We start from the raw sequence: 27,211 nt of genomic DNA, 5'->3' as shown, positions 1-27,211 counted from the left end.
CTCTATGCATTGAACTGAACTTTATAGCAAAATGTATGTGTTGTTAATAAGAAAGATAGTATTTTTTACAGTGCTTGTCTACTATATCACTTGAAATCTTAAGTGTTTTTAAAATAAAGTAAAATAAAGAGAGCTGCACATGGGTTGTGTGTCTTAGTTTTAATTTTCCTCTGGTCCCACATGGAAACGTCACTTTGCTTTAATAGCAGTTAAAATAAAAAGCAGATCAGATGTAAAACTGAAGTCAAACAGTCTCTCTTGATTGTTCACTGTGTCCCTCTATTAAGAGCCTGTAGTTCCGGTTGTGGTTTTTTCCGCTAAACACCTACAAGATCACAGTTTCATGCTCTGATCAGTCGATCAGAGTCCTGGACGATTTTGAACAGTCTCAGTCATGGCTGGACGCTCGCTGTCTGCCGTCCTCCTCTGTAAGTTAAACTAAATTTGATTTTACCATGATGGCTTTTTATTTACAGCTTTTTGTCCATGTTTTTTAATGGAACAAATATTCTCAACAGATCTCCTCTACAGTCCTACACTAGGTCGGTCTGAACGTTCATGCATTTTATTACTATAGAAATGTTTGGAATCATCTGTTGCTTACATGTTTAAGTCAGTGTTGCTCTCTATCTGTATTTATCCATATTTTCAGCTCTTCTTCCTCCTGAACTGGTGATAACTGAACATCTGATCACAGAGACAGATTCTGTCACACTGCACTGTCGGACTCCATCAGACCAGACTGTGCATCAGTGTTTTGTCTACAGTGTGGAGACAAAAAACAGGGTTTCATTCTCATGTATGAAAACTCTGACAGCAACTGAGCTGCTAATTCACTCAAAGCAGAGCGCGCCTGCTGTGGTGCAGGTACGATGCTTCTATACCGTCAAGTTTGGAGACATAAAATCTCCATCTCCACACAGCGGCACCTCCTTCATCACCATACAGAGTAAGTCACTGGGTTTAGCCTTAAATATGGACATATATATTTTTTTTAAAATCTCTTCCTCGCCCTCCTGGGTGGTGCCTCCTTCAGACGTTGGTCTTCTACGGGAGTCTGAGGGTTCTGCACAGGATCTTAGCTGTTCCTAGAACTGTGCTCTTCTGGACAGAGATCTCTGATGTGGCTCCTGGTATCTGTTGGAGCATCTACTCAGCTTGGGTGTTACTGCCCCTAGTGTCCCAATCACTACTGGGACCACTGTTGCCTTCATGCCCCACATTCTCTCCATCTCCTCCTTCAGCCCTTGGTACTTCTCCAGCTTCTCGTGTTCCTTCTTCCTGATGTTGCTATCACTCGGGATTGCTACATCTATCACCACCACTGTCTCCTGGTGTTTATCCACCACCACTATGTCAGGCTGGTTGGTCACCACCATCTTGCCAGTCTGGATCTGGAAGTCCCACAGGATCTTGGCCTGCTTGTTCTCCACCACTTTCGGGGGTGTCTCCCACCTGGTCCCTGGGACCTCCAGCCCATACTCAGTGCAGATGTTCCTGTCCACTATGCCAGCCACCTGGTTATGCTGCTCCATGTATGCCTTGCCTGCTAGCATCTTGCACCCTGCTGTGATGTGCTGGGCCGTCTCAGTGGCGTCTCCACACAGACTCCACCTGGGGTCTTGTCTGGTATGGTGGACCCTGGCCTCTATTGCTCTGGTGCTCAGGGCCTGTTCTTGTGGGGCCATGAGTAGTGCCTCTGTGCTGTCTTTCAGTCCGGCCTTTTCCAGCCACTTCTCAATTTGTTGCTGTTCCTTGATCTCTTTTAACCATTTCTGTCTTATTTGCCTGATCAATGATTGTTTTGGTTATATTACTTTAGAACGTCAGGAGTAAAACACACATCAGTAGTTGTGTCAGTATCACAATAAGAGAATAACATCTATTTGCTGTTATTACAGATGTGATGAGGAGTAAATCAACACCCTCAGCTTTCACCACCCCACCTTATCTTCGTCATTCTTCAAGCTGGACTCTCGCCAACAATGATGGTGTTTTCACTTCCACCTCAAAACCTGATGGAGCAGCATCTTTAACACCTCCTACACCATGTAACAAAATATATTCTAAGTCTGGAATTGTTATATTTCACACAATTAAAGTTCCAACTTTTTTCATTATGGATGTAACATCGAACGGACAGTTAAACAGTTTTTCTAACAGGTGCTCCGACAGAATCCCAGCCAAAGCAGACCCAAACACAAGGGAAAAGTTCAAGCTCTTCTGGTCCAAGCAGTCGTTGGCCCACAGGTAAACAGTCAAGATGACACTGACACAAGCAGCAACGTTGAGACGATTAAAATGAAAGAGCTCAAGCCAAAGACAACTGAATACATCCCCACCTTGTCCTCGTCATTCAGCGGGCTGGACTCTCACCAACACTGATGGTGTTTTCACTTCCACCTTAAATCCTGGTGGAGCAGCATCAGGTGGGAGTGATGAGAAGAATAAAGACAAAGGTAGGAAGACAAAATCAACATATATGAACAAAAGCACAGTTCTCATGCTGTATTTGTACATGCACATGCCATTGTTTACTGACTGCGACACTTTTAATTTGTACATGCAGTTGATGTTTCACGTCTCTTTTTCACTCCCAAATTCTAATGCGCTTTTTTGGCCACCTACCTAAACATCCATTTAAGGTTCTCTGACTGTCTGTCACATTCTTAGTTGGCACAGACGGTCAATATTTACGGTAATGAGCAAAGGAAACATTTAACTGTAGACAGAAACATGTTTGCTACAGCAACAAACACTTTGAATCTTGAGGGGGAAAAGGAAACCTTGTTAATGTTTAGTTAAACTTCATAAAGCAGGAGTCAATATGGAACACTGTTGTGATGAGCAAAAATAAGATCCTTAATGTTTATTTAGACTCAGAACTCATAGCTGTGTGGTTTCTCCTAGCAACAGGAATGTGGATATTGAAGCTGATCATAGCTGTGGCTTGTTTTGGAGTGATTGTCGGAGTGATCTTACTGGGACTGATGCTCTGGAGAACTGGTAAACTCATGTAAATGTTAATAGATCCATGGTAGCTTTCCCAACAATGCCAGGAGTTTAAGAGCTTTCATAGATAAATACTACACTATGCATCCATAATGTTAAACTTAACTAAACTTTAACAGTTTGGTCACTTAAATATTTGCTTCACTGTTCCTCAGAGTCTGAGAGAAGAAAAAGGCAAAAAGATGAAACCGAGGTAAATATGACACCGGTTTGATGACACAGCTTTATCTGTGTTTGATTATTAAAAGCTTCCTCTTCTTCTTTTTAAAGGGTGAATACCACATGTACTGCACCGTGACTGATGATTTGACTCCACCTGCCAAGACGGACATAGTTTACAGTAAAGTGGAACGTCATTAAGTCAGATGACATAAAATATATATACAGTATATATATAGATATACATCTATATATATCAAATTTTAAAAGATGGCATTTCAAGGAAAGGCTACTACCTTACACAAAGAGTTCCTCAGGGCGGTGTTCTGGTTCCCTTTTGTTTTTACTTTATATTAATAAAAACAGTGAGGACTTAAAAGGAGAAGAAAGACATGAATATTTTTTATTGTTGTTAGATATTCCAACATTGTTACCCTGGTCTTAACTAAAGTCACTTCCACAAATGTCCTCAATGTGGAGATGAAATCCTTATTGTGGTCCTCACTGTGTAGCACATAAACAAATTTATACACATACATGAGAAAATATCAAGGACAGATGAAGGAAATAAAATATTCTTTTATTATTTCATTTCATTAGCGGTTTTAAACATGTGGTTAAGAATAGAATACTGGACAAATTAAGACTGACATAAATTCAGTTGTGTTTATCATGCACATTTGCAGTATACTGTTTGAGGTCTTCAGCTTTAAATAAAGGAGAAACTGGGGTCAGGCTGTCTGTGGCCAGTCAGATATGTGTTATGAGCCTTACCGTGAGAATGCTCCAGAAACAGCTGGAAACCTGAAAGCTACGTGAGAGCACTCGTGTTTTACTAACTGTGCATCATAAATACAGAGCATTGTGCATCGCTTTCACTTGTGACAACTTTGTAGTTTACATTCCACAAATGCATTTTTATTGTTTCCCCTAATAGCAAACACACAAAACTGTACTGTATCCCAGTTGTCATCCTTTGGACAAAGGACCCCTTATCTCTAAGAACTGCCCTGTACTCAGGCTGCATACATTCTTTTACTCTACACTTCAATCTTAGCTTTAGCACATTCAGGACACATCAGTCCATCAGTGCCGCAAGGATTTTATCATCACATGGTTCATGTTTTCTGCAAAAATGGAAGTAAATTTCAGTACTACAGATATTATTTTTCCTCAATAAAGCACAGCCAGCTGCAAAGGTGTGAGTACTTTAATTTCTGATTGGCCATGTTCTCTATGGGTTAAGGAGCATCTTTGTCTTGATTGAGTCCGTACTGACGTCCACTTTGGTGTTAGAGGTCACCTGCTGATGCCGGCAGCGATCAGAGGAAGCAGAGCTGTTGTTAAAGCAGTGGAGAGGCGCGTTGCTGAGCCACACTCCATCGCATTTTCCTGGAGAACGCACAATATTTCTGTCAGTAATAAAAGAAGATGGATGGACGGACAAATGGACGGACGGACGGACATGTCTCACCTCTGGGTGGAATGGATGGCATGACTCAGGCTTCTTCCTGTCCTTCTGAAACTTCAGCCTGTCACATTTAAGTGACTCGTTGTGTTCACAGGTGTCAAGGCTGAAACAACTTTACCCATATTTATAGATTTATATCACATGCAGGACTTGGATTGTGCAAACTAAAATAAAAACAGTCAGACGGAGTGAAAGCTGTTGTTGAAAGGATATACATGATCTCAATGGGATCCATTGTTACTGGAGGAACGCTGCTACAGTCGCACTTATTGTCCACAACAACCATGAACAGGTTGCTGCTGGGAATCTGCTGTATGACAAAAGATCTGTAGCCCGAACATTGGCAGATGTTAAAATACCAGGATCGGGACAGCAGGATGAACATTCACAGTTTCAGACGCAGCAATAAGGTCCGAGTACCTGACGCAGCCCTCACAGTCGATGTTGCCTGTTGTTTCTTTGATGGTGCGTTCAGAGATGAAGGCGGGATACTCCGTATCGCAAGGTACCATCAAGGTTTTACCTCGAGTTCTCTGAGCTGAATGGACGAAGGGAACGGACAGAACTTGACAAAACATTGACGGAAACTCGCAAAAACAACAAATACCAGAGGAATGATTGTGCATCAACACCCGGTGGATCAGGATAGTCCAGAGTTACACGGAATCTTCTGTGTCACATGTAAGAATTTATCAAAACATGTATATAGTGTAGTCAAGTTTATAATAGAGTTATTAAAATTGTGTCTAAAAAAGTGGTTTCTATGTTTAACGTTTCCTGACATTGGGGAAACGAGACCCTCCCTCTTGGGGCGCTCCAGGCCAGTTTAAGGTAGCGGAGTGTTACCAGTTACCTTTAACGGAAAGATCCAAGTTCCACCAGCTGTACAGGTTAAATTCTAGTAGAAATCTACACAGAAAACAATAAAATGACAAATAAATGTTACCTTAATGACAATAACTTATAGTTCCTGTACAATAATACATCCTCATAAATCAAGAAAAGACATTTATGTTATTCTTACATTACAATTTCAGTCAGGAGCCACTTCATGACAGAGAATGGCTGAATGAAAGAGAAGAATTCGCAGTGTTATTGCTTTTAGTCTGTTTTATAGTGTGGACTGCAAACCCTGAGCTAAGTATCAATGCTGACGTATATGCTGCAGATGTAGGCCACTTTTCCACAAGTGGTGACTCTCTCTTTTACCACTTGTTGTTCGGTCTCACTTACGTCTGATAGTGTGCGAGCACTGTCGCTGCTTCCTGTGTACTCCTTGCACAGGGCCTGGTAGTCGTACAGGGTGATCCTGCGATGCAAACGCATCATCATTAACTCTTCCTGTGTCCACAATACCCCCCCCCCCCCCCCCCACACACACGCACACTCCACTGACCTTTTAAAAGAGCCCATCTGGAGGAGTTTGTTCATAACAGCGCCCTCCACCTCTCCGAAGAAGAGCCCTGTCTGAGAGAGAAGTGAGCTCACAAACAGGACAAATGCAACAGACCATAAACAGCCTGTTTAATCAAACAGGCAGCAATGGAAAAATACAGGTATTTTACTAAAAGGTGGAATGTTTAAAAGTCAACTGTGAAGACTGTAACCTTCTCTTTCAACCTTTGCAACAACATGAGTGAATTGATAGCAAAATAAACTGAAATGTAAAAAAAACCCCTCTTGCTTTTAAAAAGTTAAAAGAGAAAGAGGACGACCCTAATGTAATCACTTGTAATCTCTCGTTTATGGCTTGAGGGAAGTTTTTCTCCTGTTCCTCTGATGTCATTACCTGAGATTGCTCCTCTGTGACCAGAATGAAACCGTTGTTATCGATGAGATAGCAGTTAATGTCCTGTCAGGAGGATCAAGTAAAATAAAACGTTAGCAGGACAGAAGTGAAATTAAAGGCCTGAAGTTGTACTTTTTTGCCAGTTGTGTGAAGTATTGTCACCTCGCTGTCACAGCTGATGCTACATTTTCCATCCAGGGCCGTGCACTGTGCAGAAAATAACAGTCCTTTTGCATTCATACGGTGAAATCGTTCCATCGTGCATACTAGTTTGTACCTGTCTGCATGCAGTCCAGAACTTCCTCTGAAAGAACTCCAGTTTCATTTGGATCCCCACAGCTGAGCACAAAATGCACAATGGAAACAGAAGTGAAGTAAACTACATTCGTTGCTGGATTAAATAGATCTTACCTGCAACAATTGGAGACTTTCTGTCATCCAGGAGCTGAATGGCTGTACTGGCCAAGACCACGCTCTTATTTTCTAAAGCTGGACAGAGGAAGGACACTTATTTAAATGACACTTTCTCTTCACTAGATGGAGCCCTTGATTCATCTGGCTGACTCAGAGGGACCTGCACACCATTAGGTCCCAGTAATAAAGTCCAGGCAGCCAGATGACTCCAATAATTCCGAAACACTGGCTGTAATTGGACATTTCAGGCAATAATGGTGAAACTGGAGTGGTTAGAGGAGTTATTAAGAATGAGAAGGTGGTAAATGTCCTGAAGAATGCAGCTGAATGTTACCTCCTGCCTCCAGCAGGCTGAACATTGGGCTGCAGGAAACCAGCGAGGGAGGGGAAGACAGTGGTAAAATTCACAATGCATAACCCTCAGAATGTTCAGGAGAAACAGATGCACTCCCAAAATGTTTGGAATATGAAGCAGCAACCACCAGAAGTATTCAAGCTGCTTGTTCAATTAACAGAGCTGAGCCTGGGCCACGGTGGTCACGTGGCTGTCTGTCTGTCTGTTTGTGAACAACCTGAAGCTCTGAGCAGATCTAAATGAAATTTTTAGGATATATTAAAAATGAGCCTTGTTGTGGATTCCGAAGGGACGTTGACCTTTGATCTTCCAAAGATCTTAGGCCAGTGGTTTCTGCGATCTCTGAGTGCTTTTCTAGTTGATCTAGTTGCCGTTCTGCCTGTCAGGTAAAGGTTTATTGCTCTTACTCTACCTGTGCTGAAGGGAATGGAGTACACAAATGTGCCTGGGACCTGCTCGGCCGCTCTCTTGTACCACAGAGGGAAGTGATCGGCATTAAAGACACCCTCTTTGTCCTCCGCTGTCAGGAAATCTCTGAGGAAGGGCAGAGAATGGAGCTGAGTCATAAAGGATTACATTCATCAAGCGTGATGAAGGCTGTGAGTAATGATTAGAGAGACGATGAGTGGTGGGACTCACTGATTAGAGAGCTGATCAGCGGGAATGAACAGATTGGTCCTTGACAGACCAGTGCGGGTACCCAGGAAGGTGATCTCCACCCCTTTGTCTGAGTTCCTGTTGATTTAAAAGGTTTTAGTGTGTATTTCCTGTGTCGGGGACATTGGTAATAGTAGATAAGCTTCTAATTGTAATAAAACTGTGCAGAATTTAGCCTGAAATTTAGTCTTCAACGTCAGTACAGTGAACCATGTACAGTGATTCTTTTCTCTCCATAAAAGTCCTTAACTTTTGAGCTACAATGTGTCAGTACTCAGGTTTTTTATATATGTACTATAAAAGGCTGATGGATTAAAAAAAAAGTTTTTAATAGCTCTTTGTAGGTCAAATACCTCAACATACAAATCACTAAATGATTTGCCAATATAAAACCATCAAGTATCACGTTAATAAAGGCAGTGAGGTGTGAAAAATGACATATTTTCATACTCTGACTTGTTGAGGGCCAGCCCGGTCCAGTAGGCCTCCAGTGGAGCAGTGACCACCGCATCAAATAACACCTCCTGGATCAGCTCTCTGTCACATGCACCACATTGAAATTCATCTTTTAGACCCCAAACAAACCAGGTTTTATAGAATTGGGCGTGATTCTTACATTTGAGGTTTGGTCTGCGGCTCGTCATGAAAAGCTTGATGGCCTGAATTTGGGTCAGGTGACGGTGTTCATGCTTCTCCTCTGTGTTGCAGTAGGTCCTGTGGTCCGAACAGAGCGCCACTGTTACGTCACAGGCATCAACATCCCAGACGAACATGGAGGAATAACCTACATAATGCATGAATGCCCACTTCCATAACCCCGGCCCTACCATTCATCTGCCAGGGCGACATCTGGCTGTTCCAGATCACGGAGCCCTGAAAAACACAAGTCAGTAACGCTTCAGCAATGCCAGCCTGGAGAGGTGCTCACAACCCCCCTTTAAAAACAAGCACTGAGCGTAACACATCTCATTCTATCTTGTAATAGTCGAAATGAAATACCGGCTTCGACGGAGACGTTTCCTCGGAAAAAGTACTTCCCGTGTCCTCTGGAGAGAGCTACCCCAACACTACAGACAGGGACAGAGGACGCAAACCAATGACTGTGCGGATGAGACAAAAATAACCCACATCGCTTCTCTGTAAGAACCCACGGCACCTGAACGGCGTTCCTTTAATGTCGGTGAAGTAATAATCATTGTGCATCTTCAGAACTCGTCTCTGAAAGTAAATAGGAACCAGAGGAGGTTGAGTTTGGACTCTGGAGAGCAACAATCCATCATCTGTGTGAGATGCTGAGCAGATCTACCCCTCTGTCCACTGTCTTCTTCACCTCCATAGAGAAAGTCCCGGTTCGCCGGTTCACCATAGAGTTGCGTAGCTGGGAGATAAAAGGCAGAGGGGCAGAGAGGTTAGTGAAGGGTCATTAATCCAGCTGCAGCCACAGAATGCAGTCTGCACAACTACGGTTCCTTTTAATGTCTCAGATCTTTAGAAACACACAACCAATGTAAAACGAAATATACAACATACAAAGTCATCTTTGTCCTCCCACTCCACCTCTGAGAGATCCACGCTGCTGTAGTTTGGCTTCCTCCTCTTCTGACCATCCTGGTACTGGACACAGGAACACAACATTTACTGTTCCAAGGCCCTTTTTCCCCGCTGACGTTTTGAAGTTTGACTAAACATTTAACGATGGCGTAAACGTCTAGGAATCTAACCTCACCCATGGATGAAAGTTGTGACACATACGTAACTTCAAAACGTAGAAACTTGGTAGCAAACATTTGGATATTTGATAGAATGCAAAAAACAGAATGTTCTGATTTGTAAATTATTAAAACAAAGCTAAAATGTTAATTTCCCCAGAGATTTGTGAGATCGTGATGCTCACTGTTGTTAAAATCAAAGACGCAGTTAGAATCTTTTTGTTAGAAACTTAGTTTGTTTCTCAGTTTCTAAACAGGTTTTATACTTTCTTTTCATCTTCAAAAGCAGGTTTGACCCGATCTGATCTGATCTGAGGACCAACAGAAAGAGCTTCCTGCTGACCAGCTAAAAATATGCTCTTACATGAGCCAAATATGGTATCAGAAGTAGGAATTTGGGAAAATTAAGTCAAAATCAATGTTGAATGGGAAAAAAAATGTTTAAATGATTAGATATCAAAGCTTTGTGAGTCCATTATAGGTCTTGCAAATCATTACATTCTCTTTTTATTTACATTCACTGACATTTATGAATCAAGTTTAACATCGCTATTTTCTCACATAATCATTTAGTAATTAGACAGCATATTTTAAATGAAAACCTCTGTGATCAATACATCAGGTTTATCTATGATCGACTCAGTCTGAACTCCCACTTTATGGTGTCTGGTTCACAAGAAACATTCTAGAACGACAAGCACGACACAGGTTTAGCCACAAAATGACGGTGACAAAAAAAAACTACATAGACCAAAACACACACACACACACACACACACACACACACACACACACACACACACGTGGTTGCACATAGAGGAATAGCACTAACACTGGCACACACAGATCCACTAGCGCAGCCATAGCTCCTGAGGAACCAGCGGTCCCAGAGTGAGTGGCTGTGGTCTCTGCCAGCGAGTGTTAAGTTACCTCTGGGAAATCTCAGGCCAGCCAGCCCTATGAGTGGCCTTTATCCCTGCATGCATACATCAAAGGAAAAGTTGGGGATTACTGACTATACGTTCGGCTTTGGAACCACACAGTTGTGTCTTTATGCACTCATTAACTGAGGCGTTCATGTCATCATCAAAACAAAAGGAGAAGAAAATAACAGGGTGAAGTGAGGGATTGTTGGCTGTGAAGGTGCAGAAAGTAAGAAAGCTGGGTTACCAAAGGTCGGAGGTCGGGGTGTGTCAGGATGTAGCCATTGTTGGTGATAGCAAATGCATAGCCGTGGATCCCGAGCTACAGACACCAAATACACAAGGAAGGAATTCAAAAAAAGAAGATTAATGTAATTGTTTAAAACCACGAGAACAGCTGATTGTACCATATGTTTTGGGATGAGCTTCATCAACTCCGGCAGAGGAATGTCTGTTCCGACGACCCCCAACAGAATACCCTGGTTCTTCTGCATGAACAGATTCAAAACAAGCCACAAACAAAAAACTTTGGCTGAAACTTTTATGGAACAGTAACCTTTCAAATGTTTTTAAGTAGGGGTTATGTACATTAAAAGTTGTCAGCTATTACAGTAAAGCCACATACTGTCTCATTCTTGGTGCTGAAGACGGGCATGGCGACTGTGGTCATCAGACTTGGCCCAACTTTTTCATTCAGCTGGAAAAACAGGCAGAAATCCGGAAATTTGAATTCTGATACTGACACCTGAATCGGAGCGCTCGAATAGGAATGGTAAACCTCAGGTGAACTTTTAAAAAAGTAGCGACGTTGCCTAAAGACAAATGGAACATAAATCACTCATAAACATAGCAGCCGCTGAATGGGTTTCTGCAGAGTTGCGAGGACTCTGTACTCAGGATTGTGTGTGTGAGTGTTTGTGTGTGTATGGATGTGTGTGTGTGAGTGTTTGTGTGTGTATGGATGTGTGTGTGTGAGTGTTTGTGTGTGTGTGGAGGTCACAGAGGAGGAGATGAGGTCAGGCCGGTGGGATGAAGGCTGACATAATTAAACATGAGCACTGTTAAAGTAGGTCCGCTTTTCGCCTCACCTCGCAGTCGGACCTGTGTGTTTCTGTTTGTGTGTGCACACATTGATTTGTTTACGCACACGTATTAGGCGAACAATCTGTGAACTGCAGAGTGAACCAGCTATCTTGACAAAATGAAGAATGGAGGGTGCTTGAATTCCTCATAACGCACAATGGAAGCAGAAAGTGGACTGTTGGGGACTGTTTATACACACACACACACACACACACACACACACACCACACACACACACACACACACACACACACACACACACAGAGGTAAGCCTACCTAAGCCTAACCACCCTCATGTCCACCCCCACCCTCCCCCCATCTCTCTCTCTCTCTCCAGTGTCAGGTTTATTATGGGCTTTAGGAGATAAAATGCAATGATCCACAGAATGATGAATGGTGTGTCTGAGGCTGAGATACAAGTACACTGCACACTCCAAAGGACAATCTCCCCGCCTGTGTGTGTGTGTATGTGTGTGTTTTACAGTGTACTCTCTTATCATCTCCTGACTGTAAAGAATTATAATAAATGTCCATCCAGTCCTCCTCCGCCTCTCACGGGCACGAACCACTCCTCACCTCCTATTCATAATGAGTCACCATTAGCGAGTCTCTTTGCTTTATCTCATATTAATTTGATCTTCCTCTTCATGGTAGTTTTGAACTAAGTGTTATACTCGACTCCACCTGAGGACACGGCAGGGTTAGATCGTGTGGAGATATTTACCTTATGAGCCTGGGAAAGCTTAAATAAAAGAGGAGACATAAAAACATTCAATCAGTTAAAGCCTTCACGTTCATGCTGTGCATCGACTTTGTGGAGCCAGATGAACATCATTTGGAGGGGGGTGTCTCTGTGGAGCTCTTAATGGCTAATCTCTCGAGCAGCGGGAGGAGAATAAGGAGGTGATGGCGGAGACACACACATGCATCCGGTTACTCTACACTAGTATAAAAAATAACATGAGTGGTAAATATTGGGACGAAGTACTGCAGAAAAGACAGGAATTTATAACTGCATAGTAAAGGAATGTATACTTACAGCACTGTCCACATAAGCTTCAGTCCACACGGTGTCATGCTCGTGGTCGATGACCTTTGGGCGGCTCATGACATGAAGGTACCTCATCACGTTCTCCTGAACGTCCGCTAAAGTGGAGATCTGGCTGAAGTACCCTGCACAAATATAGATTTATGCAGCGTCTGTTCATGGGATTAGCAAAACCCAGCATCTGAATCACAAAGAGGAACCTTTATAGAACACAGCGACCAGGGCTTGAATTCAGTTAATTCAAATCTGAGTTTTCCCTCGAGATGGACAAAGAGAGATCTGGAAAAGCTGAAGAAGCTGATTCTTCCAGGACATTAAATCACAGGACACAGGCTATGTGAATGGCAGAAGTTAAAGATCTAGAAAACCTGTATGGCTGAGTAGGTCTAAACTGAAAAAAGGGAGAAGAGAGTTCACCCTGCCGAGTTCTTAGTGATGTTTTATGCTAAACGATCTTGTTCTGGTCCAAATGGTTTAGAGAGACTGGAGAAGATCTGATTAGAAGGAGGCTGCATCCAGGGAAACAGATGCAGGATCCTTTTTATTGGGCCTTTAACATTTGTAAATTCCTGCTACACTGACAACAGAAGCCAGTGTACGCTCCAGTCTCAGACCCCCCTAAAGAGAAGATCTGCTCCCAGATTCAGTCAGCATAATACTTGTGCAGCTCCACCACAGCAGAGACAGAGTGAGATAGTCTCAACAGGGGAGCAGAGCAAGTGGGATAAAAAAGGCTTTCAGATAAAAACTCTGCTGGGAAATTCAGTTAGTTGATGTGAAGCTTGTATTGTGCTCCAGTCTGGGCCCACCTCACAGCTGCACAGCCACCTCACCACCACCACCACCACCACATTCATCACCATCACCACCACCACCACCACCACATTCATCACCACCACCACCACCACCACATTCATCACCATCACCACCACCACCACCATCACCATCATCACCACCACCACCATCACTATCAACATCATCACAACCATCAACATCACCTCACCACCACCACCATCATCACCACCACTGTCACCACATCACTATTATCACCACCACCACCATCACATCACCAACAACATCACCTCATCACCACCACAACCACCACAACCACCACCATCAACACTACCACCACCACTGTCACCACATCACTATTATCACCACCACCACCATCACCATCAACATCACCTCACCACCATCACCTCACCACCACCACCATCACCTCACCACTACCACCACCACCACCACTGTCACATCACTATTATCACCACCACAATCATCACCACCACCATCACCATCAACATCATCACCACCACCACAACCAACACCCCATCACCACCACTATCACCATCATCATCACTACCATCACCACCATCACCATCACTACCATCACCATCACCATCATCATCACCATGACCACCACGCGGTCACTACTACCAGGAATCACCTAGAAACTTTGCTAATTGAAGCTGAGTCTTAAGTGCTTCTGACTGCTGAGTAAAAGTCCCACATGTGTTCCTGCTGTTTCTGACAATGCTTGAAGTGTAAGGTTATTCCTCATTGGTGGTGGTGTGTGTGTGTGTGTTGTGTGTGTGTGTGTGTGTGTGTGTGTGTGTGTGTGTGTGTGTAGGAGGTGGTGGTGTGGTTTGGGGGGTGGGGGGTCTATGCAAAACTGCATTTGTGGCTAGTCTCCCCGCTGTGAGCTGCGACATGTTTTCCCGGTCGCGAATTTCCCTTCCAGCGTGCACTCATCCAAAGCGAAGGCACGTGAGAGCCATCAGCAGAGAGCAGCCGAGGGGGAGACGTTCTGACAGGAAGAGGGATTAGAGCAGGGTGACCTCTGAACCCCCCCAAGCGCCACTTCATTGCCCCGCGGTACAGCCGTTGCATGTGCACATGCACAGGAAATGTACACAAATCTAAAACACACATCCTCAGCTACACACACACACATGCACAAAGTGGTCTTGAAGAATGTAAAAATTCCAAACCTTTGTTGGCACAGGCCATCCATTTCAGGTTGTCAGCAAACGCCGACTCCCGTCCAATCAGGTAAGGGAATATTCGCACCTGTGCCGGGGACACGTAGACGTCAGCCCTTTCAAAGATGGACAGATTACGCAAAACATGCAAAGATGTGTCTTTTTGGATTTTATCCTTTTGCACCGATTCTGATTATTCAGAAAAGGACAAAAATGCATTAAAAGCTTTCCTGGATTTCACTTTAATTCATTTGCTAGCAAGTGTGCCTTTCTGCTGTTAAGTTGGACGTTTTTCTACTCTGTGGGGCTTTTGGGTGGGTATGAGGACACGTTTAACTGTACTTTTAAAGAACACTGTGACATGTTGCCAAACCCACACGGCTCATTGGCTCCAGATGCTTTGCTAAGCATGAAGCATATAGAAAACACTCAACGGCTGCCATATAGCAGCCCTCAGGGTGTTTTGGGGGGGTGTCCTGCTAAATGTTGCCGCTCATGTTGCCAACATGCTTTGAAGCTATTATTTTGGCTGCTTTTTGAGGGGCACAGCAGTAAGAGTATGGTTTATTCCTGATGCTCAGAAGTGCTTTTCTCCTCCTTAAAAATCCCCCAACTAAACTGTGTTTTCCTTTCCAGAGTGTGCTGACAACACATAGAGTTAAAAAAGAGGGATCTAAGAGGAGGACAAACCTTTCGTTCTGGCCAGTTATACTTCTCAAAAACATCATCATACATTTCTGTGGCACCGTCAGTCACGAGCATTATAGCCTGGCTGCACACGCTGCCCCGTCCGGTGCGATTAAACTGCAAAAAGACATGCAAAGTTGTCAGTGAGATACAAATAACAGCAGAATAGATGCAGCATGAGCTTAGAGACTGTACAACACTGTAATTCAGGGGTTTATGGAGTTGTAATGGGGTGAAAGTGGGGAGGAAAAAGAGTCCTGCAGAACAAACTGCTACAGCTGACCGAGGTGAAGTGCTACAATGGGAGGTTGTTAACAGAAACAGCAGAAAACACAGCTTTGGGTTCCATCTGAAAGCACCAATCACAGCTATTAAAAGGTTCAATAAAAAAGATGTAAACAGAAGTTTGGAGACTGCGATTTGGAAAAGGTCTTATCTCAATGAAAGGTTTGTTTACATCAGGTGGTCTGTTCCATTGAAATGTCCCAGTAAGCTCTGACAGTTTAACAACAAACCACCACAGTCCAGTGAACTTAATTGGATTTAGACCTAATTCATTTCAATATTTCCATGTGATTTAACGTGTCAAAATATATTCTATGGATATAAACTATTTATAAACACCTCTGGGTCATAATCAACTCACAAACTGGTTTAAAATTTGTATTAAGATGAACAAACTGGGTTGACAAACATGTCCTTTAGCATGATTTCTCTTCCTTTACCCATTAAAATAATTATTTTTAACTCATTATGTCAGGGATAATTGAGTTGATATAAAATATAATGAGATCAGACATATTCAATAATGTTGATCGATAAAGGATTGGTGATAAAATCTAATCAATCACAGTTGTTTAGGAAGGAGATGGCGCAACAAATGATGCAATGAGGGATGTGTGCCTGGGTTTTATTTAGTTTGTCTTTAGTGAGTCGTAGCTGACCGGTTAGCTGATTAGCATATTCTTTGTGGGACTTTATTTAATGAGACGAAGGCAGAGGTAGAAGCTGCGGCCCCCTCAGCTTCAGCACCACGGCCTCACTTCGCCTGAAGACTGCGAGATAAAAAGGCAGAGCTGCTTCCTGGACTTATCAGCTCTGTGTTCCAATCAGCCGTGTTATTAATCATTGGTGTTAATTAGGGCCATTAATCATGCTTCAGAATAGATGTGTCCCTCTTTGCGGGGCGGAACAGGAGCGGCACTGGAGCGTTTCCATGGGCGACACGCCTCCCAAATGCGCGGATGTATTTGAGTTGGCGACTCTTTCTAATTAGTGCGGAACAACGCCGGAGCGTTATACCCCAACGCTCGCTGTCACCGAAAACAAATGCAGGTGGCGAAATGAAACTTTTCCTAATGTTCTGGTCAAGCGCGGTCCCTCAGTGGAACGAATACAAAGCGGGCTCGCAGAGGCTGCGCACAACTTGATGGATCCTTCACACGATTCACCAAATAAACGAATCGTTCCACAGACAGTGAAACGCGACGCAGCTAGCGTGACGGTTCGGCCGTTCGGAGACTCACATCGCTGAGGATGGTGAAGGCCTCGGCCAGAGCTTCGCCCAGCAGGCCGATCCCTTTTGCAAACAGCTTGTCCAGATGTTCCCGGAAGTGCTGCCGATAAAGAGCAACGAATAAACCTGGTTTCAAAGCATCGACATGAGCAAAGTCATCCCTTCGGTGCGACGCCGACTCACATCTTTGTTGGTTCTGTCGGCCCGCACCAGCGTCCCATTCAAACACGGCTCCACGTAGTGGATCTCCTGATTATACTGAGGAAAGGTTCTGATGTTACGCCAGTGCAACCAGTTACTACACATACACGCAAAATGGGAATGGGCAAATCTCACCGCAATGATGTTGAAGAAGTCGTCGTCTCCCAGTGTGTCCAATATGGAGGAGACGGTCTGTCGGGCGATGGTCAGCCTGAGACCTTTCATGCTGCCGCTGACATCCACTAAGATCACGACGTCCTTCGGAGAGGTGGCGGCCTGGATGTACCTGAGATAGAAGGGAATGAACGGCGCACTAGCCTGGTTAAGGACTTACAGAGGAAGAAACAGAAGATACAGGAAGGAAGGTGAAATATTCATGCCGGGACTGACCACTTTCTGTTCCTGCAGTCGAACCCAATCACGCCATGTTCATCTGGATGCCACTTCACCCCTGACAGGTGGGTAAGAAAGGAAATTAAGAGGGTGACATTTAAAAAAAAATTGAACTACAGTGTTTGGAAGGTTATTGTAGCTGTCGGTGTGTGAATAATGCCAGTCAAGAAAATGTTAAAAAATTCAGTTTTACTCACATTGTCAACTAAAACAGTAAACTTCACATAACATTAGATTGATTATACAAATTGGAAGTGCTTTGTGTGTGTGTGTGTGTGTGTGCGCGGACCCCTTCTGACAAATTCTGATTAATTACAGTCTGTATATATGTATCCTCTCTGATGATCTGTAAAATTACTACATTAACCAAATTACCCCTTTAGTGATTCTAAATCATTTGTTCTGAGTGTTTTTTTTCTCTATCCTGTGCTGATGGCTCCTTTGAGACAAGTCTTCCTTTTATCTCAGTCACACACACACACACACACACACACACACACACACACACACACACACACATATTGATGTTCCTCACCGGGATACTGCCTGAAAAAGCCTTTGGCGCTCCCAAAATACTGCCAGGTCAGCGTCGGGTCCCTTTCAAAATTATCTACGAACACTTTGTTCAGCGCCTCGGACCAGTAGACTCCGTTCACGATGTCAGGATCTGAGGAGCACCGAGGGAAATCCATGCATTAAACAGTGATAATCACTCCAGTCCTGGGTGCACAGTTGACCTTTGTCTCCTATTGACCCCCCCAATGGAGATACAATGAGTGTGAATAAATTCTCCCCTGCCCTCCTCCTGCCTCCCTCTCTTTGTGCCGTGAACAGAGAATTATGGAGAGTCTATTAAAGCCGAACAAAAGCGGCAGCGGTGGTACTCTGAGGGGTGACACGCTCCATAATACGACAAGAAGCGGCTGAACAGCTTACATATGACAAACATCTTTCCGCTCCCTGGCCGCGCTCTGTGAGAGGTCTATTTCTTCTGCTATCTGCTCTCTTATCGATCCCAAACTGTGACTATGATATGACTTCAGGCCCTTTTTCTTCCCCTGGCTGCTGACTCTCCTCCAGTGTCGCAGTATTGCATGCTGGTGTGTGCGCTCACACCTTTGTTGTACATGTTGGTGGGCACCTGCACCACACTGAGGCTCACGTTGACTGACAGGTTGTTGAAGTGGTCGTTGGGCTCCAGGAGGAACTCTCCCCCCAGCTCCACGTTGTTTCCCATCTCATCCACTTCATTGATCAGCACAGCGTTGAAGTATTCATACTAGAAAAAAGAGGCAATGCAACAAACAAAAAGCATCTTTTCGTTTAGCGTTATTGTAACACATCAAGTCCTAAGCAACATGTACTCATAGTGTGGTGATCAGGTGACCGGACAGGAAGCGACATCTCCAAAATGGTGCTGTCATCTGTATATAAAACTTTAGGAAGGAACTGCTTGTTAACTACAAAACCTTATTTTTCTACACCACAGGTAACTTTAAACACAATAAACAGCACTAGAACATGTTGTATCACAGCACCTGTTAGGCAGTAAATTCTGTCCTGTTTGCTTAAGTAATAGATCACATATTTTAAAAAGGAGTAATATTTAAATGAGTCTTGTTTTCACATTTAGGTGAAATTAGGAAATCAGTCAGGGGGAACATTTATTCCTCACTCTCAATAACAGAAATAAAAAAAAATGAATACATAAATAAACTTTTCCTAATTCGGAATTTGTAGATTATTTTTAAAAAAAAAATTGGGTGTGTTTCTGCGTCATTATGAGAGGCTGGAAGAATAAAAAGGCCCCCCAAAATGAGGCATATACATTAAAGGAAGACACGTGACAAATGTTTGGTATTAACTCTGCTGCGCGTGAGGATCCAGTGAGGCAAAGATCACTTCACCTGCTTTACTTTCAGTTTTTTTTTCAGCAACAGTTACAGGGGTGGGCGTCTAGATTTTGTTTGCAGAATTCTGCTGGTCCAGTGTGCAGAAACGAGGGACTTCTGCAACTGCAGCTGGAGTCAATAAATGACAAAAACGTGTGAAAAAGGGCTGCATGACTGGCGGTGAATTGAAACCCATCTGTTTGTCTGAAAGACTACCTCATTATGTTTGAGCGGCCTCTGCATGGCCTGCGGTCGTTACTGGGTGCTCTGAGAGGGGCGGAGAAGGGGGGGGGACAGAGACGGAGAGAGGGCGGGAGGGGAGAGGGTGGGTGATGGACTCGGGGGAGGCCGCACTGGCATCACCATCAAGCAGCCCCTGACAGCTCATACCACGCCTGAGCAGCTCACTGAAGAGCTGCAGCGGCGAGGGGGGGTGGGGGGTGTGGTGAGAGAGTGGGCTGCGGACTGAGGAGGGGAAAACGTGCAGCCTCAGCAGAAACGATCGCGCCGTCGAGAGGCACGTTAAGCAGCGAGGTTATTACTGTAGAGCAGGCCACGGGAGCTGCAGCGCTCCGAGACGCCCCACTGACTCTTACTGCAGCACTGCACAGGCCCCGCTGCAGAGAGCTGCCCCCCCCCCCCCCCCCCCCCCCCACAGACACACACACACGCTGCTGGGCCTGATTGGGTAAACATTCTCCCACATGTGGAGCTGGAGGGTCTATAGAGTTGAAGGAGAAATGTTTGAAAACGGAATGACGTAAGAAAAGGCCCCCCTCATATTCTGACAGTGTTATTAGCTATTCGAGATGTTTCTTTAAATCCTAAAATAGGTTGAAAACAATAGATGTTCACTCCTGTTTTCATTCTTTGTGAATCACATCACCATCGTAATGGAAGCTGTTTACTCTTTACCTTCAGATCAAGCCTCAGAATTTATGCTGAGCAGAAGGAGCGGCTTCATCATAGATTTCATCTTTTTCAGACAATCATTAAGGGGGTGGGGGGTGGGGGTCAAGGAGTAACAGCCCCCTATCCTGATAAGGAGCAACTGAGATAAGAAGCTTATCTCACCCTGGTCAGTGAAATGGAGCATGAAACATGTGGTGTCAGAGGAGGCGAGGCCGCCCAAATGATGCTAGGCCATGACGTCACCACATCATCGCAAGTGCATCTTAAATTTTCCTTATTATTATTTCCTTATTTAGAGATTCATAAGATAAAATGAACAGGAGGCAGAGAAGTCTGAGAATATAAAAATGTTGATTTTGGGGGGGATTTTTAAAATATATATTTTATTACAGTTTTGGTAGTGGCAAATCTAGGCAAATTAATAGATAAATTAGGTTTCTTTGATGAAAACGAATTTTAAAAATGGCTATTATGCGGTCTAGGATCCTTCATTTAGTCTCCTTGTTTCGTTGTCACCCGCGGAAAGATGAGACTGAGACGTTTTCACAAGGTTTAAACGTTTCCATTAACTATTAAATGCTGTTATTTCAAGTTTGTTGCTCGAGTGGGTTTCCAATCTAGAATTGCCAGCCAAAGAATTCCATCTGTCTTTATCCAGCGGGGGGAGAGAGAAAGAGAGAGAGGCAGAGAGAAATAGAGGGAGAGAGAGGGTCCCTGAACGCCTCCTGGTCGGACTGAAAATGACGCAGGCCGCTTTTGTTTTACAGTTTTACAGTTTCTTCCTGTTCCCTCTCTTTGCAGGCTCCATCCGCTTCTCTGCAGCGCAGTCGGACACCGCAGTCTTTAATCCACCGTAGACTAAATGACATTACTTATCAAAGAAGCATTAAAGCCCTGACGGGACATCAGCGTGAAGGACGACGTCATTGAAATTAAATAGGCTACTTTAAGGGCCTACAGTGCCCTTCGCTGACCTTGCAGCCGCGCCTGCCCATCCTCGACTCAAGGTTCCTAATGACGCACTATCTTGTACTTATTTCTCTTGTCTTCTTTTCCTTTCATTTCCTTTTCTTCTCTTTTCTGTCCTCACCTGCAGCTCGGGGTTCTCCTCATGCTGACGGTGCGCTTCTTCTGCTGCCTCCACCAGCCGCTAAGGACAGAAATAGAAATGTTAATAACTCCCGCAAAGTTGCGCAAACGACCGATTTCAAGTGTAAAGAAAGTTTTTTTTCCCCCTTCCCCTTAAGTTATTTTAAACTGGCGCGTCGCAAGTTTTCAAAACCTTATAATGACCTTTAAATGGACTGAATACTTGTTTTTAGTTTAGCCGACTTTTATGTGTGCGGTATTTTAAAGACAGGAATACGCATAAACCCTCAGCCACTGTACTGTGAGCAGGCTCAGGGGTGATTAATGGAGGCGGGTTGCAGCAGGACAGCCTCGCAAAGCTGCAAAAGCCTTTGTAATAAAAGTCCCTTCTGAAAAAATCAAATGTGCCTGGTTCGGGAAATATCGTCAGAAAAACGTTGGCGACTCTCTCCCCTTCAGAGCCCAAAACACCATTAACATCTGTCACACGTGTCAAAATAACTGCCACGCAAACACAAACCACCGGACGACGGTGCAGGAATTCAGCCCGTGTTTGTCGTTTAAAAACGTAAAAAAGAGAAAGAATAAAATCACCAGAATTTTTCTTTTTTTAATTTCTCTCAAGATTCCGGCAATTATATTAACGAAGTGACGCATTTCGCCGACGCTCATTACAGACTTTTCTCAATTTAAGGATTTTCCCCTCCCAAATACTCTTCATGCAGGCGCGAAATGAAGCTTCTTTCTGCAGCTTCGACAGAAATGTGGCGGACGCGGGTCCAGGCCCGCGGAGATAAACGCTATCATTTCCCCGCAGTCGCTGCGAGGTGCGCTATTAAAGCGGCGGCTGCAGGAGGCGACAACCAACGCGAACTATAATAAATTACACCTGAGATCAGATTCGTGAACGACCTTTTACATCAGCGTGATGTGCGCCGCGTGAACGCGCACTATCAAAAGATGGAACAAAAGGAGCCTCGCTGTATTTATCAGTCTTTTCTTTATTTAAGAATAACCCGTTTTATTAGACGTTTAAAGGTGTTTGTATCCTTATTCCTGCCAACTTTTTTGCACAAATAATTACTGTGTATCGTCAAAAAAAATCATATTAAACATGTAGCTCTAAATATTTGCAGTATTTAATTAACAGCAAAGAAAAACTGCATCCCATCTCTCATTAATACAGATGGCACCAGTATTTTTTTCGAGACAAAACCCCTCATAAATTGTTATAATTAAACTACTTTCTTGGGTTATTTCCTCTCAAATACAAATTACAGACTAATGATATATGATGTGATTTTCTGTTTTGCAGAATTCATTTTCTTAAGCCCCTATAATGAACAGGCCAATTTCTTTATTAATCCCAGCAAATGTGGGTAAATTCATCTTTTTAAATTAATGAGAAGGCTAATTTCACTTACTCTGGTGGCTTCTGCCTTTTTCTGGAAGACTTCCTCCATCTTCACAGCCAGATTTTTGACCAGCTTCATTCCATCTATTTCTTCCACTTTGACTGTCTTTACAAACTCTTTATGTTTCTGAAAGATAACACACAAGACCTGGTTGCAGTAAATGTCAATGTCACACTGGCTGCAGGTAAAAGTGGAGTGGGTTCAGTTCTCGTGGGTGATTAACCAATCAACCTCCACTTAATGGGAAACAAACACACAAAAAAAAGACAATTTCTTTCTGCGTGTGTGTTTTTCATGTGCTGCATTATAAAGAGCACAATGGTTCCCCTGCCTGCACCCCACAAAGGGGAAGGATTACATGCTGGTCTCAAATGAATATTGATAAGAAGAATCATGACACCCAGAATGATTGATAATCTCTATCTAATCTGTCATTGGCGGCACATGCTGCCTCCGTCTCTCTGATAGGCAGGGAGTGGGCATTTTGGGTGGTCAGTATAGATGGGTGGGGTAGATCTGAAGGCTGAACGCATGGTAAGAGGGTAATTGAAATGGAGTCAAAGCACAGAGGAAAGATAATAACGTGTCAAGCTCGGCTGGTTCTGGGTAATGAACTACAACTCACATAATGCTGATTTTGCTGGATTCAGGAGACCTCGAGACGTACGGAACAAAGCCCGCCGCATTCACATTACATAATTGCATACCCACCTGTGCGGACCCCCCCAACCAACACCACCACCACCACCTACACACACACGTACACACCCATGTGCAGATGCTGTTATTCTCAGTGTCACTTAAAATCACTTAAAACGCTCAGTACATGTTTACCACAAATATGAGGACAAATTCTCTCTCTCTCTCTCTCTCTCTCCTCTCTCTCTCTCTCACACACACACACACACACACACACAAACACTCCAGTACATGAGGCGACAAATTACCTACTGAAAGGAAGAGTGTGTGCTCGCGATGGAGCAGAACAGTTCATTTCACGCCTGTCCTCTTTGCCTCAGCACCCCCCCCCCCCAACACACACACACACACACCACACACACACACACATACACCCCTTCAGGAAGAGGTTGAACCCTCTCCATCAGAAGCAGCGATCAACCATATTGATCAAAGGCGAACCCTATGTGCTTTTACTGTTTGCATAAGTTTGAGGTATTTCACCTTTAAACATCAAATGATGAAGCATAAAGATCAACCCCCTAATGAAATGTCCCCCCCTTTCCTCTCACAGCTCACTGCTTTATGCTGACTGGCTCAGCACAGCTCTCTCTGGACATGCCTCCATGGACAAGGACAGGCAAAGTGCTTACATACACACAATAAAAGGGAGTAATTCTGCAGGACGCACTGCAAAAATGTTTGCAATAAAATGCATATTTGGCACCAAATTATAGCTTCAAATGAGCGGTCACCTCGGGGCAGGGGGGGCTTATATTTGGAGACTGGAGCCGCTTTCTGAAAGCAACCTGGAAGCTCTCCCCGTGTCTGCGTGGCCCTCTGGGCGTCAAACTTTCCTCCCACGGACACGTGTTTCTGGGAGTCATTCTGCCCCCCTTGACCGTGACGACCTCAGAGCTGGAGTTGGTCCCCGGGCGTGGCGCCGTGATGGCCCACAGCTCCTGGAAAACAGTAGGGGGGGGGGGGGGGGGGGGGGGTCACGTGCAAAAGGTTAATAAATGTTAGCTGAGCTCAGGAGGAAGTGAAGGATGGTTGTGAGGGACACTCAGATGGAAATGTTCTTACTTTAGCATCATTTTTGGTTACAGCAGCATGATGTCATTGGGGGTTATTCAAATAAACCTTGGCTGGATTCAAGAATAATAACTTTCAAAGCTTATTCAACAAATTCTGATCATTTATTACTTTTTAACGTGCTGTCAGAGGCCTCTGAACAGGGAACACCACTGAAAGTTCAGAAAGGGGGATCTAACGCGCAGCATCACTGCCTCTTGTCTGTCATTCATCATATTACACACACATACACACACACACGTGCGCGCGTGCTCGTGAACCTCACACGCTCTAATTCAATTTGTCTCCTTGTCGCCTTCATATCCAGAGGTTGAAAATCTTGACTCTAGAGAGATAACTGGAGAGATGAGATGGGAGAGGAATCAGAGCTGTGGTTAATGGACTGTGTCGAGTGCACACACACACACACACACACGCACGCTCACACACAACCTTGCCTCTGAAAAACACACCTGAGTCCTCTCAATACCTTTGCAGAGGGAATACCAGATTTTCCAGCCTTCATTGTGATAAAATATGTGCAGCTTGACCGTGTGTGAAGCTCAGAATGCTGCTGCGCGTCACACAAGCCTCAGAAACAGGAAGTTAATACCTTCTGCAGCAGCTGTGATCCAGAGTATTTAGCTGAGATGGACTTGATTTCCCCACCAAATGCTGAAGCCCAGAGCTTCACGCTGCAACGCAAGAAAAAAAGAACCGAATCATAATTTTGTGACTCACTCAAACTCCTCGATATAGATGATGAATCAGAGCAGCAGTTACAGATGATAGTTAAATTCCCGCTCTGCTGCCCTCCTCTCCTCTTTAGCCACCAGGGTTTAAAGGTTGTCTTTCGGTCAACTGTCAAACTGACATATGTCCCACACCTCTGAACTTTATTTTACCCAGAGATGATCTGATGATTTCTGTGCTCAGCTGTAACAAGCTGTGCGTGAGTTAGTTTGTGTGAGTGTCCAGCAAAGTTAGATGCGAGTGGCAGGTAACGCGCCGCCTCTGCTGCAGTGCGGCTTTAGCTTTTCACCACCTGTGCAGCAATTTTTGTTCAGTAAATCAGCTGAAATTTCTGAAAGAGTCTCAGAAAATCTAACGTCTGGCAATCATCAGCTTTGGAAAATCCTGTGGATTATTTCGATCCTGCCCTTTAATATAATATTTTAAAGACTTGGGGGGGGGGGTTCTTTCCAACCTTCCATGCATTAAACCATTTCAAACAACTAAAGTCTGAAATGAATCTTTAAAAATACTGTAAATTTGAGCTATGCATGACAATACCTGCGCTGTGCATTCATATCTGTCATATATTTACGCAGAACCCAAAGTAGAAAGTTTTGACATTCCCAGATGTGCAGACTGAGAATTATTATTGTTATATTGTTAGTGAACATCTGCGGAGCAGCTGTTAGATTTACCATTATAGTAACTGCAACATTTATGAAATAAAATGGATAATAACATAATCCACCCTCAGGAATGAACAAATCTGAGTAAATTGACTCATATATTTAAGCTGTTGTTTATTCTTCCTCAATTCATTTAATCATTTGCTCAAAATCACATAAAATTACAAGATTCCTGCACCAAGAACCTACGTGTTGACCTGACCAGAGAGGTGTTTCGAAGAAAAAAAACAAACATAAAACAAACAGACAAGCACCACAAAAGGCAATGAAAGACTTTAAAAAAGGAAATCCATTCAAATCAAAACAGAACTAATATTGGCACATGTCAGGTCTACAGAGAGCAGATCATCGGGCACATTTTGAAGTTGCACATTTGCTCCTCACTCACACTGACAGTGGGATCCCCTGCTGGGACCCTGCCGTCTCCACCGCGTTCAAGCCCAGGATGATCCAGAGCGGGAGGCTGGTGCTGCACGCGTGCGCCAACAGGAGCCTCCAGACCCCCAACATGTTCACCAGTGCCGCCCGGAAACACCGACCAATCTGCAGCAGTAATGGACGCTCTTCCCGCCACCTTTCTCTGGACCCCCGGTGCACCCACTCCAACCGCGGCGCTGGCAGCACGTTCACTACCGCATCTGAGAGAGAGAGAAGGAGAGGAGGAGAGAGAGAGGGGAGAGAGAGAGAGGGGGAGAGAGGGTGAGAGAGAAGGAGAGGAGGAGAGAGGGTGAGAGAGAAGGAGAGGAGGAGAGAGGGTGAGAGAGAAGGAGAGGAGGAGAGAGGGGGAGAGAGAGAGGGGGAGAGAGGGTGAGAGAGAAAGAGTGGGGGAGAGGGTGAGAGAGAAAGAGAGGGCGAGAGAAATAGTGGGGGAGAGAAAGAGAGGGAGAGAGAAAGAGAGGGGAGAGAGGAAAAAAGAGAAGATAGAGAGACATAGAGAGGGGAGAGGGGCAGAAAGAAAGAGAGAGAGAGGGAAACCCCTGCAAAATTCACGGACCTTTGTTTCGTTCCCTGGGATGGTGATTCCAGTCTCGGGGGCTTCTCTTTTCCCAAATTAATTCACAATTAATCGCCTGCACAACAATACAAGCAAACATCGAACTCGGCTTCTCTTCCCCCCCCCCCCCTCAACTTGTCGTCTTTACGCTGACGTTGCAGGATTGTTCCGCGCGGTCGCTGCGACGAGCCCGCGGATGAAGCCGAAGCGACATGAGCGGAGTGTTTCCCCTCACGGCTGAAAATCTGTTGCGTTATTACGGTTTAATTTTTTAACATGACCCATCATTTTGGTCCGAGGTTGATTGATGACGTCAGACGCACGCAGGATTTCATTTTTC

At 44.3% G+C, this 27,211-nt stretch overlaps 2 protein-coding genes across 12 annotated transcripts; one reads left to right on the top strand and one right to left on the bottom strand.

Annotated features, from left to right (window-relative positions):
- Positions 1-297: 297 nt before the first annotated feature.
- On the top strand, positions 298-4,369 carry LOC130524063 (uncharacterized). Of its 6 annotated transcripts, none has more exons than XM_057029789.1 (9): positions 299-428; positions 519-542; positions 653-949; positions 1,902-2,051; positions 2,152-2,250; positions 2,361-2,459; positions 2,917-3,006; positions 3,168-3,205; positions 3,283-4,369. In XM_057029789.1, exons 1-9 carry the CDS (start codon positions 395-397, stop codon positions 3,370-3,372), a joined length of 921 nt encoding a protein of 306 aa, XP_056885769.1. In that variant the 5' UTR covers positions 299-394; the 3' UTR covers positions 3,373-4,369. The 6 variants fall into 6 exon arrangements, with proteins under 6 accessions (XP_056885773.1, XP_056885769.1, XP_056885768.1 ...); XM_057029788.1 differs by having other exon boundaries at positions 2,911-3,006; XM_057029790.1 differs by having other exon boundaries at positions 300-428; positions 2,164-2,250; positions 2,911-3,006.
- Positions 4,364-27,185, bottom strand: LOC130524061 (voltage-dependent calcium channel subunit alpha-2/delta-3-like). 6 transcript variants are annotated; one of them, XM_057029773.1, is made up of 38 exons: positions 26,872-27,159; positions 26,266-26,515; positions 25,070-25,151; positions 24,138-24,344; positions 22,714-22,830; positions 21,291-21,350; positions 18,513-18,675; positions 17,932-18,063; positions 17,394-17,454; positions 17,139-17,289; positions 16,986-17,060; positions 16,813-16,902; positions 15,290-15,403; positions 14,609-14,687; positions 12,612-12,745; positions 12,297-12,314; positions 11,115-11,186; positions 10,897-10,977; positions 10,737-10,811; positions 9,388-9,471; positions 9,164-9,235; positions 9,014-9,075; positions 8,857-8,924; positions 8,685-8,730; positions 8,308-8,571; positions 7,840-7,935; positions 7,613-7,734; positions 6,843-6,920; positions 6,709-6,770; positions 6,594-6,638; positions 6,432-6,494; positions 6,039-6,109; positions 5,876-5,951; positions 5,667-5,707; positions 5,496-5,551; positions 5,063-5,180; positions 4,646-4,968; positions 4,364-4,563 (listed from the first exon to the last, which is right to left on the bottom strand). In XM_057029773.1, exons 1-37 carry the CDS (start codon positions 26,969-26,971, stop codon positions 4,767-4,769), a joined length of 3,687 nt encoding a protein of 1,228 aa, XP_056885753.1. In that variant the 5' UTR covers positions 26,972-27,159; the 3' UTR covers positions 4,364-4,563; positions 4,646-4,766. The 6 variants fall into 6 exon arrangements, with proteins under 6 accessions (XP_056885753.1, XP_056885754.1, XP_056885756.1 ...); XM_057029774.1 differs by having other exon boundaries at positions 4,364-4,968; positions 26,872-27,161; XM_057029776.1 differs by lacking the exon at positions 12,297-12,314 and having other exon boundaries at positions 26,872-27,158.
- Between the last annotated feature and the right edge of the window lie 26 nt (positions 27,186-27,211).

The sequence above is a fragment of the Takifugu flavidus genome, chromosome 4, assembly GCF_003711565.1.
Source record: "Takifugu flavidus isolate HTHZ2018 chromosome 4, ASM371156v2, whole genome shotgun sequence".
Classification (NCBI taxonomy): domain Eukaryota; kingdom Metazoa; phylum Chordata; class Actinopteri; order Tetraodontiformes; family Tetraodontidae; genus Takifugu; species Takifugu flavidus.
The sequence above is the reverse complement of the archived record's forward strand: the minus strand, read 5'-3'. Positions and strand labels throughout refer to the sequence as shown.

Bases quoted from the DNA above. Each gene is read 5' to 3' on its own strand.
- LOC130524063 (XM_057029788.1), top strand. From the start codon at position 395: ATGGCTGGACGCTCGCTGTCTGCCGTCCTCCTCT. The intron at 429-518 runs GTAAGTTAAACT...TATTCTCAACAG, and splicing joins GCTGTCTGCCGTCCTCCTCT to ATCTCCTCTACAGTCCTACA. The intron at 3,007-3,167 runs GTAAACTCATGT...ACTGTTCCTCAG, and splicing joins ACTGATGCTCTGGAGAACTG to AGTCTGAGAGAAGAAAAAGG.
- LOC130524061 (XM_057029774.1), bottom strand. From the start codon at position 26,971: ATGTTTGCTTGTATTGTTGTGCAGGCGATTAATTGTGAATTAATTTGG. The intron at 17,061-17,138 runs GTGAGATTTGCC...ACCTTTCCTCAG, and splicing joins ACTTCTTCAACATCATTGCG to TATAATCAGGAGATCCACTA. The intron at 5,952-6,038 runs GTCAGTGGAGTG...TTTGCATCGCAG, and splicing joins CAGATGGGCTCTTTTAAAAG to GATCACCCTGTACGACTACC.